We start from the raw sequence: 15,109 nt of genomic DNA, 5'->3' as shown, positions 1-15,109 counted from the left end.
ATGTTGTGGAGATAACTCAGAATCACAGAATGGCCTGGGTTAAAAGGACCACAGTGATCATCTACTTTCAATCCCCCTGCCGTGGGCAGACCAAACATCCGGCCTGGCCTTGAATGCCTCCAGGGATAATATAACTTTGACTAGTAACTTTCTAGAATTTTCTGTAGAGCTTGAGCAATGTAATTTCAAGCTGTGTTTATATTTCCTTTTTTTCTTCCCCCACAGAGATGAAATTGTTTGCCTAACCTTCCAGTTTCCCTTTCTGAGATTCGTTTTGACTTGAACGTGTGTTATTCCTCCTCCTCGCTGCTTCTTACTCCTCCTTGTTGTATCTCAGGTGTTCTCTTGAAGTTATTCCAGGATATTTTTGTGAGTTTCTTGTTTTCAGCCGCTAGGATTTCAGGTCCGAATTAATCAGTACTGCCTCTAACAGCCAGCTGCTATGGCTGGTGAAACTGGGCCGTTTTTCAGGTACATCAATCCTTCTTCAAATTGATGAAAGCTTCTCTGATTTCTCCAATTGTTTCCAACAGTGGAAGGAGGGAGGATTAGTTGTGGTACAACAAGTGAACTTTCAAAAGGTGTTGTCAAGACTATGGACTTCACCCTACTTTGCTGCTTGCTGGTGTAATGGTGTTATTTTTGCTTACAAATATTGTTACGCCTGCTGTTGTTCAGGTGTCACAGTACATGAGTTCTCTACCACTGCTTTTTGGAGATAATTTGGATGCAGTAAGTTGGTCCATATTTGTTTTCCTTAAAGTCTTTTTACAATGTAGGTAACTTCCAAACTACCTCAGAACATGCATATCCAACATGAAATACTGAAAGAAAAGTGTTGCACAAAGGTGATGATAAATCAGTTCTGTTGTCTAATTGAGATTGAAAAAGCAAGCTACAAGAAAAATAATGATGATTAGTGCTAATTTGAGGGAATGTTCCCCAGTGAATCAACAGTGGAAAACTTGCAGTGCTGAAAACTTCTTTCTTATAAAATTAGTTTAATGATTGATTGTTGGGTAGCTTGTTTTGTTTTGTTAGGTTGTTGGCTTTTTTTCAGTTTAAGAGTATCTCTTTCTGTCTTCATTTATTTCTACAGACATTTGTAAACGATGTGAGGATTCCAGAACAGACATACATCACTCTGAAATTAGAAGATAAACTGAGATTTGGATATGATATCCTTGTCATAAGAAAGTGTCCTGATGCACATTTCTCATGAGGAAAATGTAATTGCATTAAATTAAGGGTTCTCATTGTATTTGAGAGCTTTAAGCATCTCTCTTTACAACAAAAATGCCCATATCAGAGAAAATTGCTGAATACTGTACCATGATCAGAAACATTGATCAAGTACATCTCATTGTTTCTCACTAAAAGAGACCTTGATTTCCAATTACTGTTTCAAACCTTTACCTCAAACCCTCTTGTTATACAACTTTTGTGTGTCACTTTTGTGTTGCAGAAAAACAATACTTTGAGGAAAATACTCAAAGTATTGTACTGTATGAGGGAAGAAGAAAAAAGTGTAGTATTACAACATGAAATTTATCTATTCAATGGTCTATTTGTAAGTAATAAGTAATTGTGTTGTGCATTTTCTTTTACAAGCACTACTGTACATTGTAGTCCTAACAGTGATAAATGTGTAGAACAGTTCTTATTGTTGGAATGGCAGAAAACGCTGCAGAACTGTTGCCTTTGTAGAAAATCCTCTTGTGAGCAGTGTGTTTTCCTTAGCATTTCCCACATACTAATCTTTTTACTGTTGTCAGAGGAGAGATGAGAGTCCCTGAAGAAGCTCTTAAGGTAACAATGGCCTGTGCCTCAGTGGTGCTCTGTCATTACGAGTTATTGGTAAAAGATTTTTTTTCATTCTTTGAAATTTATTAATTTACTTAATGTCATGTAGCATGAAAAATTTACAAGCCAACTCCAGTTATCCCAGAAATCTTCAGAGGCAGAAGGGTCAAAGCAAACCATCTCCAAAAGCTCAGAGTCCAAAGAAACAGAGTCCACAGCTGAAGTGCACCACAAGACTACTGAAGCACTGAAATCTGAAGAGAAATCCATAGGTAAGGTGCATTTTTGCTGCAGAAGCATTGCAAGCTTGAAAGAGACATTTGTTTGCTTCACCAGGGTCTGTGAAATTACACACACGGATGTTTTGTTTTGTTTTTAAGTCGTGTTAAATTTTAGATATATTACAAGCATAGAATTTTAGAATCTTTAAGGTTGGAAGAGACCTCTAAGATCACCTAGTCCAACTGCCAACACATCCCCACTATGCCCACTAATCATGTTCCTCACTGCCACGTCTTCATATGTCTTGAATACTTCCCTGGGCAACCTGTTCCAATGCATTTTCACCCTTTTGGAGAAGAAGTTAGAGTGAATGAGAGTAATTAATATCTTTCAGAATAGAATTTCTACCTTTATCATAGATCTACATGTTAAGAAAACACCTAAAACAATTTTTTAAGTAGCATTCCTTGTTTTTTATATTTCTCTTCCTGACAATTAGAAAGCATTTTTGGCAGTAAAGTGAAGGGGTTTTTTTGCAGTTGAGCTGAAGCAGTTTGTATTATTTTTCCACCACCATTCTGAATAGTTCTCCTTTTGTGTTTTTTTTTTTTTTCTATTTTTTATTTCTTTGTTTTATAGATCATAGCATTCATCATTAGATGTGTCAGGGTAGAACCTAACTGCTCTATTGTGGTATAAAAATGGTAGAGCATGTAGTATCAGATCTTGTTTTTACATTATCTTTTGTATTTATATATTGTGTCATGGTGGCTTTGCCCAGGCTGTCTTAAATTCATGGTGTGGCTTGTGTTCATTTAGTAATTTTCTCATTATAATTCCTTGCTGTGTTACCTGTTATCACAGGTAATCACACGAATGAGAAAGGTACTGGAGGGTACTGTGCATTACATCTGAATCTGATTGGGTCCAATTCCTTAGTTCATGGCTGTTACTGTGCTGGTTAGGTGTAATCCATTCTGGAAAGCTTGCTTTATATAGTTCTCTGCACAACCTGTAGGACTCAGTGGTATAACTAATTTTATCTCATCTAGCAACCTATTATGGGTACATAAAGCCTAACCAATACTTCAGTATTCTGATTTAATATTGTTTTTCAGCCTCTTAAATTTTCATTATGTAGCGCAGTGGATTTTTTTTTTTTTTTTCTCCTCAACTTCCCTTTTCTCTTGACTTTTTCAAAAATAACAGTAAAAGTTAATGATTATATTTGACTACAGCTGATAAGCTTTTAGGGTATTTATTCTCTCACTGTTGTTGTATGTTTGCAAAACTGTTCCCATCAAGTTTTTGAGAACAATTCAGTAGAAGTGTAAGGCTGTTTTGAAACAAATAAATAAAATTGTATCTTCAAATCATGCTGAATTTTGGCATGACTGTGAAATTTGTACCGAATGTAAGGAATTGTTTTGAATAAGCCCTGAAGAAAAATGCAAAATAAACATTCATGACAGGCAAAGTAATAGGTAACTACCAAGCTACATTTAAGCAGGTCACACACTTTTATATAAAAGACTGTTTAAAGTAACCTCAGGACATCCATATGATACTAAAATCTCAGTATGGTGAATAAACTCTCAGGAGGGAAGGTCGGATCAAAATTAGTCCAATAAGTTATTGTGAAAACAGAAATTTTAATTAAATGAATACTTTTTTTTTTTTTTTTTTTTTAATTTGACCTCTGGATTTAAATGAGTTTAATCTTGTGTATGCATTCTGTATAATGTTCTTCCTTTATTGGACCGCAGTTTAACTACAGGTTTGTTTTAAAAACAATTTTGCTCACTAGTCTTTTACACTTGATAACTTTCAGCACTCTTAAGTCTGTCAGCAATTTGGAACCTTGGCAACACTGGGAAATTTTGGTCAGTTTTTCATGCACTGAGTTCAGATTTCAGCAAAAGGTCAATGTGGATAAAAGTGACAGTCTTCTCATAGGAATAGCAGTGAACAGCTTTTAGGAATGTACTGCTGTACTGACAACTTCAAGCTCAATGCAGAAAATAGTGTTTGCAGATATATCAGGGCAACAATAAGAGGTGTCAGCTGCCTTTGCAGAAATGTTTGTGCCAAAAGTTTTGATCAGGTCATTAGTAAGCCTTTATATTTAGAACTCAGATCACTTATCCAGTCTCTAAATTGGTTTTGTATTTGGGCAAATGCGTGCAACCAATTCACTTCAGCTTCCAGGAGAAATGATCCCAATAAATCGCTTTTTTCTTGTTGCTTGAACCTAAGCAACTCAACTAAACACAAAAGCAATTTCCTCAGTTTTGCACTATTCTTATAGATCTTTCTACCATGCCTCGTGGTACACCTTTATATGGACAGCCAGCCTGGTGGGGTGAGGATGAAGCTGATGAAAAAGGTGGTTGTAAACCAGATAGCAAAGGTGAAGAAAAAATGCATGAGACGGCAGCTTCAGGTAAATCTCTTTTCTCTCTCTTTTCTAATTCTTTTGGGAGCTTTTGCTGCTCAGTAGAGTTTCATGTATTGTGAACTAGACATCTAAATAATGTTATTTTCGGAGGTTTGACAGATAGTTTGCACAGATGAAAGCTTAATAAAATTTACCTTAAAAATTATTCTGCAAGAACCTAGAAATTTCCAGAGAAGTGTTTCAGACGTGTGTCAGTTCTCTAGTATTCAGTACAATTTTTGTCAGTAAATTTAGAAAATATTACCTGAAGTACTGTCTTTTATTTATCAGTTTAGTTAATCTGTCATTTCTCATGCTGAAAATTAGAGATTGCAGTGGGATGTCTTAAGGAAATCGCTTCTGAAAATGTGCTATTTTATTTTTGTGTTTGAGTCTTGGCTATATAAGGTGGTTTGTGCTTTCTGTCCTGTAATGTAGTAATCTGCATTAGCAGGGATTGCGTCCTGTATTTCATGCAGTAAACATTTGCACAGTCTGAAATTAAGCTGATAAAGTTTTATTTCCCCATAGTACCGATTTTTTTTTTTTTTTTTTTTTTGATAGTCTGGCTGTCTGCTTGCAGCACGTGTTGCCAAAACACAGATCTCAATGTCTATAATTAGACCCCTAAATCTATCATCAGGCTTATAAATAGAATAACTTTTTTTCTAAAAAAGAGGAATTGAAATGAACTCTAAACATGATGAAATCAAACAAAACTAACATCACTTTAGTAAAATCAATTTCTCTATTGTTTTTTTCACCATAGCTTTTAGTAAACTGTTTCTTATTAGTCTACAGTTCTCAAGATGCAGACAGTAAGCTGTCTGTAAGTAAGCTTAAGATTTGGACTAATAGAGAAGAAACTAGGTGAAATCATTTATTGTAGTGATAGTTTTCTTGAAACAACTTTGTTGCATGTGGAACACGTGCATCATAATGCAGTACTGCAAACTTTCTGTTTGTGTGTATGCTTGTAAAAAGGTTTTCTCTACCATGGATGGTGTGAGGTGTTATTGTGTACTCCAGTGACAGAGGCTTTTTAAGTACGCTGACTCTGAGAGGTGTAGTAGAAATCTTGGGTAGGAAGGTGTTCTTCAAACACTCCCAAGCATTCGTAGGGAATACAATTTTTTTCTTTTTCCACTGGCAATAATAATAATAATGAAATACTAAGACTGTTAGATGGAGGAAAAAAAAAAAAAAAAAAAAAGAGGGGCAGCGTGTTTGACAGCAGTTACTAAGAATAAGAATCAAGTCCTTGCCTTGAAGTCTTGCCATTGATATACTGGCTATGAAACCTGTGCTCTCTGTATACCAAAATGGGGGTGGTTAAGTCTATGGTATTTATGATTTTGTTTCTTTGACCATGTATTTAGCAAACTAATATAAAAAAAAAAACTATGATTAAATCACGAGGCTTCTTGTACTTGCATTTATCTACCAACATTTTAATACAAAATCATGCATGTTATTTACCCCTCTTAAATATGGGCTTATTGAAAAAATAGTATCCTGAAGTCTGTGGTTTTGGTGCAGTACCGTTAACAAGCTATGACACAAGACTTCAGGTTCTATTTAGTAGCTATTTTTAGTTTTTTCCTTTTTTAAAGTTATTTTTTCATAGACATTATAGCATTAAATGTTTCACATTTTTAATACATTTATCAAGAGATTTTGCAAGGGGATTGCTGGTATTTACCTTCTCAGTCCCCAGACAATAGTTGGATCACTACAGGAGTGTATAAAAAGTACTCTGAACATTTTGATACAATTGTAGAGTTAAGCTTTTCAGGCCTCTTTGGTCTACTTACGTTCCACATAAATTCCATGCAACTTCCATCAAGTTAATTTCCAGCAAGCTGGTTTGTATTTTCTTCATGCACGGAAGTCTTACAACATAGGTGAACGTAATCATTAGAAATTGATGTAAAGAAACACTGTAATGAAGGAAAGTAAGAAACTTCAAAGACCTTCATGTTTAGGTTTTTTTTTTTTTTTTTTGAACTAAACATCAAATTGTAATTTACTAAAAACTTTTCAAAATGGATATGTTTATTCATTTTCTTTATGGGCTTAAAGCACAAGTTTGGTTCACACTTCGTATTATAAACTGCCTACGAGAATTCACTGAAGATGAATGCACTTATGTGAATTTTGAAACTTTTTTCACTATCTCAAATCTGTGAAGCCTGATACCATTTTAACAAATTAATCCTATGAATAATCTGCTTCATGCTTTAATGATTTTTTACATGATTATTTCTTGAATAGAAAAGAAGGCATGAATTATAACAGATGGGGCAAGGTTTAATGAGGAGATGCAAATGGGAGATTTGTTTCTGCCAAGCCAACTACAGACAATTAGTCTCTACAGTCTCAAGTTAATAGGCTTATGTCGCCGTTACTGTCTTCCTACCTCAACGAAAGCTCACTAATGGAAGTTATTTGCAAACATCAGGAAAGCCTGGAAAATCTCAAGAAGTTAAATCCTTTTTTTTTTTTTTTGTCTCTCACACTTGTTAATCTTATTTAATTATCGATGACCCTGCTAGCCCCACTTACAATCAATTGCTGCAAAGTTACCTACAGTACAACTATTTTATTTATGCTGCATCTGTTAAGGTTACATGCTAGCGCCAAGTTCCTGGGTAGGTAATTATTAATCTGTCCATTTGTTGTATTCTTATTTCTTGGAAAAGTGAAAAATACATTTCTGCTGATCTCAGTAGTAGTTGTAGAATTTACAACAATGATGCCTTTACTAGAAACATAAGAAACGATAGAAGTCATGAATTTTAAATGGGCTTTAGGAAACAGAAGTCAATTACGGTTACAGAGCTGTGAAGATTGCTATCTTAATTATTTGCTATCTTAATTATATAGTTGAGACTATCTTCTATATCTATATTTGGTTTTATATGTAATTTCTTTCAGCTTGGCTGATGACTTACGAGTTCACTATAAAATGGCTTTGCTTTTGTAATATAAATCTGTAGGTACTTGCAATCATATTTCCAGTGAAAAGTTCTGAAGGGGGGTGATTTAGCTTAGGATTTCTGTTATTTTTTGTTTCATCCTTGCTTCCAATAGTATTATTGATTAGAATAAACAATACTTAACTCTATAAAATGTAAGTACTTTGGTCAGAAAACAGTGCTTTTAAGTGGTGAATATTAGCTTGTACTTGGAATATTTTTCATAAGATAAATTCTAAGATCCTTTCTAATTTGGGAATTGCTTTATGTTTGTAATCCAGTTTCTTAATTCTTTGGTTAGAGAGAAATATGTTGTCTAGTGTAGTATCTTTGTAAACAAGAATCTCATGAAATTCAGTGAGAAGTGCAAAATCCCGCACCTGGGGAGGAACAGAGCCAGGCACTGGTACATGCTGCGAACCACCCAGCTGGATGGCAGCTTGGTAGAAAAGGACCTGGGGATCCTGGTAGACAGTAAGTTGAATGTGAGTTAGCAACATGCCTTTGCTGGTTAAAAAAAAGATCGATGGTGTTCTTGGCTACAATAAAAAACATAGCAGCAGCAAGTAAAGAGAGATGATTCTTCCCCTCTTCTCAGCACAGATGAGCCCACACCTGCAGTACTGTGTCCACTTCTGGGGTCTCCTGGTACAAGAGAAATGTGGAGTTCCTGGAGCAGGTCCAATGAAGGGCTAATCAAATAAGATGATCAAGAGATTGGAGCACCTCTCCTGTGCGGAGAGGCTGAGAGCTGAGACTGTTCAGCCTGGAGAGGAGAAGACTTAGGGAGATGTTATCAGTATGTAGAAATAATCTAATGTGAAGGTGCAGTGAGCACAGAGCTAGGCTCTTTTCAGTATTGCTCAGTACCCTGGGCAAGAAAGAGGGGAGGTAAGCTGAAACACAAGAAGTTTCCTCTAAACATCAGGAAGCGCTTCTTTGCTGTGCAGGTCACTGAGCACTACTATTGGCTAACCAGACAGTTTTTAGAGTCTGCCTCCTTGTAGACTTTATATTGCTTTGTCTGCTTCATGCTTCCGAGTGGGGGGAGAAGGGGAAGGGCTGCCGTTTCCCAGGATGTGGAGTAGTGAGGTGCTGTTGTAGGGCCTAAAAACTACCCTCCAGAGATGAGGTAACCCAGGGTGGGTTAAGAACTGGCAGTGTAGGGACCTGTTTGGAAAGAACATGCATCAGTAAAATGAGATAGCAAAGGGTGTTCTCGGCTTGCAACAGCATGATACAAAAAATATCTTTTGTGTTTGCAGTGGCTGCTTTTAGACAAAATGAATTAATCGTGTACCTTCACCAGAGTTACTTTTTCCTGTTGGTATCCAAGCATGGCAATGTATAAAGAATGAATAGAATTTACTATTTGTTATCCCTTAACAACATTCCCCCCGTTTTTATTTATTTTTTTCCAACTATTATATTATTCCTTATTCATTCTATTTCTCTCTATCAAGCTACTATCCTGTATTTCTTAGTTTTTAATATTTTCCTAAACCTTCATGAGAAGCATGTTGGTGAAGAACACAGATGTATTGTATTAAGCTGTCCTGCATATTTGACTCCTTAAACTCCCATTTGTAGTATGCATGTTTCCAGTTCTACCTTATTGCATAATAATTTCGTACATAAATGTTTATTATGCCAGCTGATATACTGTGACTGTTTTTACCTCCAGAAATCTATTAGTTGCATTCTTATTTATCTTCTTGGCAACCCAAAGTGATTTCTTAAACTTCTTGATTCGTGATAAATCACGTAGGAGCTATTCAGTGTTCTTTGCTGGGATCTAACTAGCCATTACTGCTAACATCTCAAGCGTCTGTTGCTTGTTGCACATCTTTACACCTGATACTTTGGCTGGCTTACTGCTTAATGAACTGCAACCAGAAGATTTGTTTTCTTAAAAATACGTTTGTAGATTTTTTTAGCAACCACAAGAAGCTTTAACCTTCTTTCGTGCTATACAGTGGAACTTCCCCATGCTTTTTCCATATTCTGCTTTCTTGACCCCGTTAGAGCATGGTTTCATAACATTCTGCATGCTTCCAGCTATTGTTGCTTTTCCTGTTCTACAAACTGGAAACAAATAAAATAAGAGCAGATGATGATAGAGTTTAGCTTGATTCTTGGATTTTACCTTTTGTAGAAACATAAAAGGTGCTTGAATTCCAAAATGTTATTCAAGGCTTATTAGGGTTAAAATTTTCAAGTCAGTCTTAATGTTGATCTTGTGTTAGTGTGTGAATTGTTTTTCCAAAGATTTTTATCAATATTATACTAGCTCTGCACGAAATGAGATAAAGCCAGATCACTAGCACTTGTTTTAGGGAGACCTTGATCTGATGTTTCTTTAAATAGATCGAAATTGCAGTAGCTATAATCTCAACAATTTCTATCATGTTTTTTGCCTGTTTCCCCTGTTAGTAATAACTCGTGTGACTTTTACATCGTCCAAACATTTTTGGAATGCAGACCTCCTTTGTCAAATTCGAAGTGAGCTTTCTGCTGCTTTAAACTGCTTTACACTCCTTACAGCCAAAGCTTGTGCTGTATTTTCAGTAATGCTTTTCATATGTAATTCTGGAATTATTTTTCCAGAGCTGTGTTGCTCAATCTTCTCCGCAGTCTTACTGTTTAGTCCAAAGGCTACTCAAGTGGCCTTTACAGATATTCAGAAAATTCTTGAAGAACCTGTAGTTCCCAAGTATTGTGAAATCTATCTTTTATTTTTCTTAATAGGATGCAGCACAGATGCCAAGCAAGCTGAGGAGCAATCTGCAGCTGCAAGTGAAGAACTTTATCCTTTCTGTAGGGAGCCAAGTTATTTTGAAATTCCTACAAAAGAATTCCAGCAAACTTCACAGGTAGCAGAGAGCGCTATTCATGAAATTCCAACAAAAGACACCCAAAGTTCCCATGCAGCAAGCGCAGGACATGCTTCCTTTACCATTGAGTTTGATGACAACACACCAGGGAAAGTAACAATCAAAGATCACGTGACAAAATTCACGTCTGAGCAGCGCCACAAGTCAAAGAAGCCTTCTTCCTCCAGTGGTCAGGACCTGCCTGGGCTTCAGACTGTGATGATGGCCGCAGAGAGCAAGGTAGCAGATTGGCTAGCACAGAACAATCCTCCTAGAATGATCTGGGAGCCACCAGAGGAGGATTCCAAAAGTATTAAGAGTGACGTTCCAGTCTACTTGAAGAGACTGAAAGGTAACGTGAATAATTCCAGCTTTGCTTATTTCTGAGGATAGCAATTCTTCACAAGCATCCAGTCAGTGCATCCCTGAGCCCTTGCAGAGTTCAATGGAAATTACAGATACTCTGAAGGAACACAAGAATTTGTGCTTGGGGAATCTTACTGCACTACTGAGTATTAAAAAGCTGATAGTAAACCAAATCATAAATCGTCTTATAGTAAGTATACTGGTTGGGGATATTCTCATACAGCTAAGTATGGTACAAAAGCAATCATCAGTTATTTAAATCATGATTTTGAAGAGAACAAGAAAAAACCCAAGCCTTTAGTTGAAGTTCCTGCATCTCACTTTTTCCTGTGAATTGCATTAAAAAGCTGGATTGCTTGATAGAAACAAAGCTCTGAAGTACAAATTATTCAAGTACTCTGAGTACTCTGAAAAAATCACTTGGTGACAAAAAATATATCGTACCCTTATTCTGATGATATGAATCACATTTGATGAAGTCAGGCTTGAGTCTGGAACCTGAAATTAACCAAGAATTTCCTTTTTTTTACTATGCTTTCAGAATTTTTATAGGAATGCTGCTTTTAGATGAAGTTCCAGTTGGCTTCATATTCATTTACTTCAGACAATGACATTTCAAATAAAGTTAAATTAAACGTTAAGTCAAAAGCGTACTTTCTTTCAGATCCAACTTAGCAGAATAGAGTAGAAACAGTTTTTCATTTCCAGGCAAAGGGGTTCCACTGAAATTCAAACTTTTAGAATAAAAGTTCTGAGGAAATTTTTCAAGTTATTCTCTGTCATTTTCTGTTTTTACTTTCAGAAGGTTAACTCTGCTACTCAAACTTTATTAATTCTGTAGTACTATCGTTTTTAACTCTTAAAGTAGCTGGGATTTTGTACAGTGAGTTTTCTCTTATTGATCTAAAGGCTGTATATTAAGGCCAACTCTTCCAAAATACACTAAAAAATAACATTTTCAAAACAGAATTGCATGAGTGCAATACCATTAAAATAATGGCATAAAAGTTCTTCTAGAGGGTACCACAGAGCATTCTTTGATCGTCATGACATTGTTGGAACAATTTTGTTTATGAGGCCTTAGCCTTTTCCTGGCAGCAGAATCTCCTGGATGTTTGATTTTTATTTTTTTTTTATTTATTTTTTGCTTCAGAACGTGTAAGTTACAGGTTGCATTTGGCCCTAACACATATCTGAATTTTGGAATCTTTGGGGATCTGTTCATATTCTTACTCTTCTGCTTTGATCAAAAGGCTACAAAATGTATCTAGCTTTGAAAGTTTGATTTTAAAAAGAAGTGGAAAATTCTTTCTCATTTTTCTCCTCAATTTTTTCCTACAGTACCTTGTGCTGAATTCACACCGCAAGAATTGCTATAAAACTTTCACAGTGATGTTGATATGTATTGTTACTATACTGATGTATTGTCCATTTTCTTAGTCGCTGTACAAATAAGAGGTCTCTTGCCAAAGAAATGCAGTAAAGACTTCAGTTGTGTATTCAGTGCTGTTAACCTGCTACGTAAGGTTTCCCCACATACAGTTATCATTTAAAAGGACAGTAGCTGAGTGTTCTTATGATGCATGTGGGAAAACCTTCTAAAGCTATTCTTGTAAGAGGGGGGAAAAATAATCACTTGTACATTCTATGTATACATGAGTAAGTCTCAATCCAAAAGAATTTAAAGATAACAAAACTGTTTCTTTACAGGAATTGCAGTAAAACTTAAGGTGTAGGCTACTTCATTGTACATGAAATGAAGTTGCTGAAAGTCAAGTGTGACGTAATGTGTATGAGTACAGTCTTCCATACATTTTTCAGGCATTATTGCTAAATAGATTTAAATATGTGTGTATATCCGATTTATGAAATGTGTTACTCACAGATCACAAAGTAGTTTGAGGAATGAATAATTAATAACAGCCATTTTGCATACATATGTCAGATGGTGTGAGGAATGAATGATAGAATAATTCACTGTTCTTCTTGGAAAGAGTAATAAAGAATTCAAATTTTCTGTAGATTTTTCTCATGATAAACTGTTATTGTAATTGTCTAAGGAAAAGACAATCTAACCACATAAATTGTGATTTGACAGATATTCTCACCTACCAGAATGATTACCTTAGGTTTTTCTTTTTCCTTTTAACTCTACCAAGAATGTTTCAATAATTCAATTGGCTGTGTAATAGAGTTAATATAATTGGGAAACACGCTGTTTCCTTACTGCCTTACAGCTAGTAAAATGCTACCTTTTGTAAATCATTGATAAGTATTTGCAGATTAAAATACTGATGAAAAGGATAATTTGAATGTACTGATATTATTGTTCAGCCTATGTATAAGCAGCAGCTGTATAAGATTTGCAGCTGCAGAGAAGTGTTTGATTCTACACAGAAAGTCAATTTGCAGTTCTTCCTTTGTTTACCAGTTTCTTTTGTATATGTTGAGGGGTTTTTTTTGTTTGTTTGTTTGTATAGTTTCATACTACTATATCTTGTTTTGCTTTGGTTGTAGGGAATAAGCATGATGATGGTACACAAAGTGATTCAGAAAATGCTGGTGCCCACCGGCATTACAGTAAGCGAGCAGCACTTGAAGAACACTTGAGGCACCACCATGCAGAGTTGAAAAAGTCGCACCAGAAAGTCCATTCCACAGAAAAGCAGCAGGAGCAAGCTGGTGTGAATCAGACTGCTTTTATGATTGAGTTTTTTGATGAGGACCATCCTCGAAAGAGGCGTTCTTACTCTTTTTCTCAGAATGTAGGAGCTCTGTGCTCAGAATCCCCATCTCCAACACCTCACGTGCGAGCTGAAAGAGCAAAACCTACATCAGGAGAGAAAGCTGCCCCTTCGTGTGTGCAAGGTAGTTCATCACATCATAGAGCAGCACACAGTGTTCATGCAAAACTTTTAAAACAAAGATCAGAAGATCCCTCTGCTGCTTTACCTGTCTTTCAAGCTGCGTTGTTAAGGAGTTCAGGAAGCCTTGGCCATAGGCCTAGTCAGAACCAGGAGATGGACAAAAAGTTGAAAAGCCAACATATTTCTGCTGCTACTGAGAAGGACAATGAGGATGATCAGAGTGACAAAGGTACTTACACTATTGAGTTGGAAAATCCCAATTCTGAAGAAATGGAAGCCCGTAAAATGATTGACAAGGTGAGAAACCTGAAGTGTGTAGGGATGCTAAAGTGGTACATGTTGTGTGGGCAGCAGTCTACCTGTTCAATTCTACTTACTTAAAGCTACTGCAGTATTGTAAGTTTACCAGCTATTGTATAATGTTTGCATACAGAATATCTTAAAAGCAGAAGCAGGCATTTGACTAAAAATTATTCCTATGTGATACTGTTGTTCTTTTAGTTTGCTAGTTTTAGTATGTTTTCAAAATGTTAAATATTGCCAAAATACTAAAGAACAATATTAAATGAGCTGGTATTTTTAAGAAGTATTTGATTACAATTGTCCCATGTGGAAATACTCAATTGTTCTTAAAATCTGTTGTCTCTGCAGTTTTTGGCAGATAGGCTTAGGAGCCTTGTGGTGAAGAAATAACTTTTGCTTATAGGGAAAAATAAACATAAAAATAGAAGTAACTTTATTTGAATTCAAATGGAAGATATGAATAGGAGAATCCACATTTAATCATTAGTCTTAACTGACTCACAAGCAGATTTCTTTTTCCTTTTACTGTCATGTCTTCCTAAATAGCCCAATGTAATGGGATGCTGGCATCCAGTTTTGGCTTGTTTAACAGAAAATTCATTACTTATTATAGAGTTATTAAGAATTGTTTCTATGTTTCTATATTTTTTTTTTTCAGGGCTGAACAAATGCATTACTGCTTTTAGTTTTGGCTAAAGTTTAAAAAGATTAGATTAATTTACTGAATAGAGACACATTCACTTACTTTCTGTTACAAATCTTCAATTGCTATTGCAAAACAAAAATTTGTAACTCCAGCTTCTAGTCAGTGAAGTTATACAACAGGATTTATTTGAAAAGTATAGGAAAAAGGAAAAAAAAAACTTCAAAATTGATAATTTAAGTACAAGACAATATTGTAAATACTATCTGATGTTTAATGAGATTTCAAATAATTTTTGGTCTTTAGTATCTCTTTGTGATATATGTGGTCGGGTTTCTTTCTTTTTTTTTAAATATCTGCATTTACAGGTCAGATTCAGGGACAGGAGATGAAGAAAAACGTCAAGGATGATAATGAAGCATTAGTTTATATTTGTAGTATTGTATAAAATGCTTTTGGATATCATAAATACTTCTTAGTGCTAACCTAGAAAGCTACATCATTAGACATTAAAGATTTAGAATGAAGGAAAGCAGAGACATTTATTCCTTGAGGTGTCCTTTATCTTTTCACTTTTATGTAAGGCTCTGTTCACAGATACTGGATTTTAGATGTAA

The 15,109-nt window shown here is 35.5% G+C and overlaps 1 protein-coding gene across 6 annotated transcripts in view; it reads left to right on the top strand.

Annotated features, from left to right (window-relative positions):
- Positions 1 to 15,109, top strand: part of CEP170 (centrosomal protein 170) — an 87,546-nt gene that overhangs the window by 30,460 nt on the left and 41,977 nt on the right. For all 6 annotated transcript variants that reach the window (XM_042811366.1, XM_042811360.1, XM_042811353.1 and 3 more), the window contains 6 exons: positions 1,100 to 1,178; positions 1,751 to 1,809; positions 1,913 to 2,075; positions 4,334 to 4,468; positions 10,189 to 10,665; positions 13,197 to 13,843. In XM_042811366.1, the coding sequence (XP_042667300.1) occupies positions 1,100 to 1,178; positions 1,751 to 1,809; positions 1,913 to 2,075; positions 4,334 to 4,468; positions 10,189 to 10,665; positions 13,197 to 13,843 (1,560 nt within the window). The remainder of the gene's footprint in view (positions 1 to 1,099; positions 1,179 to 1,750; positions 1,810 to 1,912; positions 2,076 to 4,333; positions 4,469 to 10,188; positions 10,666 to 13,196; positions 13,844 to 15,109) is intronic.

Source organism: Centrocercus urophasianus, unplaced genomic scaffold (assembly GCF_019232065.1).
Source record: "Centrocercus urophasianus isolate 14NV4802_14NV808 unplaced genomic scaffold, USGS_Curo_1.0 seq_10, whole genome shotgun sequence".
Lineage (NCBI taxonomy): Eukaryota > Metazoa > Chordata > Aves > Galliformes > Phasianidae > Centrocercus > Centrocercus urophasianus.
This window is presented reverse-complemented; position numbering and strand designations above follow the sequence as displayed.